At 29.4% G+C, this 7,209-nt stretch overlaps 1 protein-coding gene across 1 annotated transcript; it reads left to right on the top strand.

Annotated features, from left to right (window-relative positions):
• The first annotated feature begins 1,487 nt into the window (after window positions 1-1,487).
• On the top strand, window positions 1,488-2,367 carry LOC109806402 (uncharacterized). The gene has a single exon (XM_020368793.3). The coding sequence runs from the start codon at window positions 1,580-1,582 to the stop codon at window positions 2,117-2,119; it is 540 nt and encodes a 179-aa protein (XP_020224382.1). The 5' UTR covers window positions 1,488-1,579; the 3' UTR covers window positions 2,120-2,367.
• The last annotated feature ends 4,842 nt before the right edge of the window (window positions 2,368-7,209 follow it).

The raw sequence follows: 7,209 nt of genomic DNA, 5'->3' as shown, positions 1-7,209 counted from the left end.
AATGAAAAGTGAGGAAGAGTGAATGCGCGCGGTGTGCCTCATGCTCTTTTATTCAAATTTGCGTCCTTTTTTACGTCGGACCTGGTAGGGTCTGACGTAAAAAGTCCAATCTACGTCGGACACAACACACCTCCGACGTAAATTGGACTTTTTACGTCGGACCCTACCAGGTCCGACGTAAAAAAGTTCGCAAAAATTACAAAAATTCCACCGCGTTTTTTTTACGTCGGATTTAAGTATTTCTGACGTAAAAGAGGTGACGTAATATGCTAATTTTCCACTAGTGAATATATCCTATCTTGGTACCTTGGTCCATTGTAGTAGATATAAGCATTGTTTGCTTTTGTGCTCCAATGCAGTTTCAAGTTTCTCACATCTTCAAAGAAGGTAATCAATGTGCTAATAGATTGGTACGTAGCTTATAGTTTAGCTCATAGGAGTAATTTTATTATTTGGTGGGACACTTTGTTGTCGTCTATTTGATTGGAGGTTTTTTTTAATCATTGTGATCTTCCTTTTAGATTTTGTTAATTTTCTCTCATGGGTTTTGATATGACCCTCCTATGCACTTTGTATTATTTTTCTATTTTTATTTTATATATTTGGGTGTGCTGCAAATGAATGATAAGTTTTTGAGGTGTCAATGTTATTAGAATATCTCTGTCCTATAGTGATGTTGTATATGTCTAACTTTTTAAGATTTGTTAACATTATTTTATTTATTTAATATAATAAAACATGTTATTTTTAATTAAATTATATTTATTTTATATTAAAATTAAAATATTTATATTCGAGGATCCTTATTTATCGTTATACCTAAGATTCGTAAAATGCTAGTACCGGCTCTAAGGTGCTTGTTGCTGGCTAGACCCGAGAAAAAAAAACATAACACGAACTGAACTATAAAAAGAAAAATGACATAGGCCATGACTTTAGCAAATTAGATATTAAAGAATTAGAACAAAAAGGCTAAGGCAGAAATATGAAGAAAAAAAAAATTGTTTTGCTTCAAATTGCAAGAGAAGCATTTTAGAAGCTGAGTTACACAAGATTTAGGGTTTAGAGATGTGAAACGTGTACCGAAATGGTTAATTGTTGGTCATCTAATTTTTATGAGATTGATTTCGTCTGGTTATCCACTTGTGCTCATTTCAAAGATAATAATAACAATAATTTATTACAGTTTGTTAGGGTTGAAATCGAGTCTGATTTGTTAAAGGCGTAGAAAACTTGCAAGGAACAATTTTCATTGGCAAAGATCTCTCGTTTTCTCATGAAGAACATTGACTTTGGAGGGATAAAGACAAAGAGAATTATTTAACACTTCAAATCAAAGGTGACAAAAATGTCTTCATTCCTTTGCAATGCAAATAAATCAGTTAACCAACAATTAAAGGAAGTTGAGCTAACAGTTCTTACAGTTGCACCATCCCACCAACTCACCTCAATCATTTAGTTACAAAGTTTCCTCTATAAAAGACCACACACACACAACACCTTTAGTGCACACTCACAAAACATATCTAAACACTTGCAAAGATCTCCAACTCCTATCAACAAGTTCTTGTGTTGTACCATGGCTAATTGCAGATTTTCATTAGTGATTTTTTCATCTATGATTCTAATGCTATTGTCAGCAAGCAGTGGAGCACGAAATCTTGAGGAATCAACATTGCCTAAGCCAGAAATTCCACAACTTGATAAACCTGAGTTACCACCTCTTCCTGAATTACCAAAGCCTGAGTTACCTAAACCAGAGATTCCTAAGGTTCCTGAATTTCCTAAGCCTGAGGTTCCTAAAGTTCCTGAGTTGCCAAAACCAGAGTTACCTAAAGTTCCTGAATTGCCTAAACCAGAGTTACCTAAAGTTCCTGAATTGCCTCAAGTTCCTGAGCTGCCTAAAGTGCCTGAATTGCCTAAACCAGAGTTACCTAAAGTTCCTGAATTGCCTCAAGTTCCTGAGCTGCCTAAAGTGCCTGAATTGCCTAAAGTACCTGAGTTGCCTAAAGTACCTGAACCTGAGTTGCCTAAAGTACCTGAGTTCCCTAAAGTACCTGAACCTGAGTTCCCTAAAGTTCCTCAAGTTCCTAAAGTATTTCCTACCACCAATCCTTGAGTTTCATGGATGTGATATGAGTTAGCATATGATAATTTGCACTTGTGTTAGTGTATAATACTATAATATGCTGCTGGTCCTTGAGAGTGATTATCTTAGTTTACTATATTTTGAACTTTAGTGTACGTTAAGTTAGAAGTTATGTTTATAGTTGATTATTGTTATACTACTACATACTGATAGACATTATCCTTCATGTACGAGTTAAATGTTGTGATTTTAATAAGATTGTGTACTTTCTACTCCAATTTGAGCTACCCAATTTCCATTGACAAATGATGCTTTCTGCAAGCAAAGGAGACTGTGATTAGGGGATCGTATAACTAAAGATGGTTACTGTTATGCCTCGAGCAACTGCACTTGTTCATAAGAGAAGTATAAAGAAAGTGGTTTTCTGCTTTTCACGAGTAATAATGATGATGACACGTATGACATATTGATTCATAACATGATTAGGAGACACTACGTTGCATGGATCCTGTACCACGCGTATACGAGATTTTTCAAAAGGGGTATGTGTACGTTAATCTAAATTTTAAAAAATATACATATATTAAAAAAATAATTATATATATACATGATTAAATTCGGTGAATAATAAAGAAACACAAATAAGCATAATTTATAACATAAAATAGTTAAATTCTTCAAAATGAAAAACAAATATCATAAAAAGTTGATCAATATTATAACACTTAAAGTATGATTATGATATCACGGGTTAACCATTTCAATCTTAGGGGATGTATTGGTTTAAGATTTCGTAGGATTTTAAAAGACTTTTTTTGAGTAAAAAAGTCCCTTGGTATTCAATCAGGATTTTATGTCACTTAAAAATAATCCAGTGATATTCAATCTGGATTTTCAATATTTTTTAAAGAGTCCATTAAAATCCACTGGTATTCATTTGAGATTTTTTACAACTTAAAAACAATCCATTGGTATTCAAAAATATAAGGATTTTAAAGGATTGTTGTGTGAGAGGGATTTTGAAGGACTTTTTAGTGTTATCTATAAATACCAGATTCATAAAACAATCACATCCAAACCCATCGGATTTTGAAGGATTGTTTGAAGTTATTTTTCAAGTGTTTCAAGAATTTTCAAGTGAGTTTTTCATTTTTTTTTTCTATGCTCCTGTCTTCTCCATTTTTTCTCTACTAATAATACTACATTATTGTTCATTGCTCATATATAATATTGTAGTACTATTCTCATCTCATTCCTCTATTTTGTGAAACTCTGATATGTAAATGATAGTGTCATTGACTTGCTCTATTTTTTTGTTCGTTCTCTTTAATTGACTTGCTTTATTTATTCTATGTAGTTGAATTTGTTCCTTTATATAACACAAAAAAATGCTTGAAATTTCAAATTTTAAGTGGTAATTTTTTTTATAACACACATCAAGAAAAGAAAAAAGTGAAAGATGAAATTGATATCATAATCTCTATAATATATATATATATATATATATATATATATAAGATGAATTTGTTAGGGTTTCTGTGAGTAGAATGAGATGAAAATGGATCTTAGTTGGGAGAAGAACCCTCTCAACATAAAAACTGCGAACTCTCTCCTTCCCTTGAATTTGTTACTCTTATCCCTCTTCCTTTTATGACTCAACAATTATTTTATTTTTTTTACTATGAATTTTTATTTTTTATTTTTATACTGTGAAATTAAGATTTTTTTTATATTTTAAAAAAAGAAAATTAACATAAGACATTGCAGTATCTAATTTTTTAAGATTTAAGATTTATGCCTTCATTAGCTTATTTTTTAAAAAAGAAAATATTGTTAAAATATTTGTTAGAATAATTTACATTTATAAATATCGTTAAAAATTATTATATAATATATAACTAAAATAATATATATATATATATATATATATATATATATATATATATATATATTCTCTATATCTAAATACTTCCGTTTATATAAAAAAAAATTATATATTTAAATATTTTCTCAGTATCGAATATACTAATTTCTTTTTTATATAAAAAATTATCTTATGTTTCTATATTTCCATTTTTACATATTTTTTTTATAATGACTGAGGTATTTGATCCATTTGGATAGTCAAGATATATTCGATCTTGTATGATTGGTGTGCTTCTAAAAATAATAATATAATTTTATTAATTTTGTCTCTTATCCATAATTATTTATATAACTAGTTTTCAACATATATTGTTTTAGTAATTCAAATGGGAGATTCACGAGGAAATAATAAAGAAAAAGGAAAAGAGAAATAAAACTATGAAGCTTGGACCAAGGAGGATTCTGATGAATTGTTACAATTGATAGTGGATGCTATAAAAAGAGGATAGGATATTATGGAGAATTATCATTATTATTTATCTAGACATTATTTTTTATTATTATTATTTTTGTCTTTGACTATTTTTAAATTTGAATGTATGCATTTTTTTTAAATCTTATCAAATGTCAAAACTCCACAAAATTCCACAGAATCCATTAAAATTCTGATTTAAAAGTCTTGCAGAATCCATTAAAATCTTGATTTTAAGTCTTATGGAATCCTACAAAATCTTAAAAGTCATGAAAATCCTGCAAAGTAGGCATGGCAATCTAACCCGCGCCCGTTGGTACCCGCCCGAACCCGCCCCGATTTGGATGGGGAAAAGTCGTGTTTATCGGGTTCAGGTTCGGGTTCGGGTTTTCCCCGATTGATAAAATCGGGGGCGGGGGCGGGGGCGGGGATGTTAATACCCACCCCGCCCCCGTCCCCATACCCGCCCCCACCCCCGCCCCGCTTAATAATATGATTAAAAAATTATTTTTATATATATAAACCAAAATTATAAATATTTATATGTAAAAATTTATATTATTTTATTTTTCTTTTATTTTTTTTAAATTGTTCATATTTATTTAAAAGAAAAAAAGAAGAAAAAAAATAAAAGCGGGGGCGGGGGCGGGGAACATAAAACCTGCCCCCGCCCCGCCCCGTTGCCATGCCTACTGCAAAGTCTTTTAAAATCCGCAGGATATTTTTTAACTAAAAAAGTCCTTTAAAATCCTAATCCAATACACCCTCCTTATTGTTTCTTTTCATCAATTAATATTATGAAAATAATCATCTCTAAATTTATTCCATCAAGAGAAAGAGTAGAACTTTTCAGAAGGTGGGTCCTTAATTATAATGAATCTCATTTATCTTTAAATGATCGACAGTTTTCGACAAAGACTAATCACCACTTTTAATAGTAGATACTTATAATAATAGATACTTAGTACCAATACTATAGTTAAAAAAAAAAAAAAAAAGGATTCACAATGATGAATTTGAAATGAATTATATTTTGTATTCTCAGGAATAGATTTAAGAAATCAAGAAGAAATAGAGTCTATTTGGATACAAATTTAAAAATATTTTTAAGAATACCTAATAGAAATCGTTCTTTATTTTTTATAAAGAAGCTTAATTTTAAAAGCACTTCTAACTTGTCTTCAAACAAGCTTGTGGTCTCTTATCCTATACACAAGCAAGGACCCATAAATAATATGGCAAGATTAAAAGAAAAATCTCTCTTTTTATATTTTGTTATTAAAAGACAATAATTTTATTTATCAAATCAAGGATAAAGGCTTAATACATATCCCAATAGTGTCCACAAATATCTAACATGAGTACTGTACGCAGTACACAGGGTCAATCTTGATATTTTATAAGCCCTAAGCAAAATGATAAATATGAAACTTTATATATTTTTTTGATAACAATATTATTGGTATATTTATCTGTTTTATTACAAAACCTAATTGATTTCCCGATACCTTATTTAGAAAGACCATGTCCAGTATCATCAATCTACAATTTGTTGATTTGAACTCTTATATATAAACATTTATAGCATAAAAACAGATGCATGATTTAATTAAAAATAACATATTTTGTTACATGAAATAAACAACACAACGTTAATAAATATAAAAGAAATATATTATATTTTTTTACTTCAAATTATTTTTATATTATTTTTTATTATAAAACATTATATAAATAAATTTGAAGATAAAAAATGATTCATCTCCAAATTAAAATGATTAAAATAGGATAAAATTTTGAAGGAATAGAATCAAACTTAAAAAAAATTATAGAGACTAAAAATATATTTTACTCTTTAATAAATATAATACATAAAAAAAATAATGATAAAAAAACAGGTGTTTAAAATCATATGTAAATTTATATTTAGATGTAAAAAAGAAATATATAAGAGATAATTTTTTTTAAAAGTAATATAAAAAATATCTCAAAATTATATAATTTTTTAAAAGAAATTGGACCCTCTTAATATCCTGAGGACGGGCAACCTGCCGTACATATATAAGGTATATGGAGTACGGATACGTATCCACTGTACGAGTTTTAGGAATACTGAGGCTTCATATATATTAGGATCCAAGAGGACTCTATATTATTATATTTTTTATTGATACATTTAAGAGCCACCAAGAACATAGAAGTAATGAAATTATGAAAATCAACGATGCATAATTGTAAAACTATTTGGCTTTTATTTAAACATACGTGGCAATAATGGGATCCCAGAACCTTTCTGTATTGTCCATTCTTCTTAATTGGAGGAGGAATATGATGATCAAGATCAAGGTCAAGTATTTTCACAAATTCATATTTGTTGCATCTGTTAGCTATATATATTCATGAAGATGACGCTACACTGTACTAATTAAGGCCACAATAAATTTTGGACCTTTCACAATTTCTAAACTTGCACGCTAAGGCAAATGCACTGCCATAACATTTCCCTTTCCATTGAGATGCAACTAGCTAACAATGTCACCGTTAATAATGACTCAATCAATATCCAGTTCAATGTTTACACATTTTTCCTCGATTTCTCTCATTTCTGATCCTTAGTCTGTGAGTTCAACCGATTTTTATGACTTTGATTTCCCAGTCAAGTATTATACACCAGATATATCATGAAATTAATATTTCATGAAGGACTAAATGACAAATATGATAAAATTCTTTGCAAGACAGAGTCCTAACCTATACATAACTTTGATTTATTGAATTTATT

Source organism: Cajanus cajan, chromosome 10 (genome assembly GCF_000230855.2).
Source record: "Cajanus cajan strain Asha chromosome 10, NIPB_CcT2T_4, whole genome shotgun sequence".
Taxonomy (NCBI): domain Eukaryota; kingdom Viridiplantae; phylum Streptophyta; class Magnoliopsida; order Fabales; family Fabaceae; genus Cajanus; species Cajanus cajan.
Note: the sequence above shows the minus strand (reverse complement) of the source record. Positions and strands in the feature narration are given on the sequence as shown.

Bases quoted from the DNA above. Each gene is read 5' to 3' on its own strand.
- LOC109806402 (XM_020368793.3), top strand. From the start codon at position 1,580: ATGGCTAATTGCAGATTTTCATTAGTGATTTTTTCATCTATGATTCTA.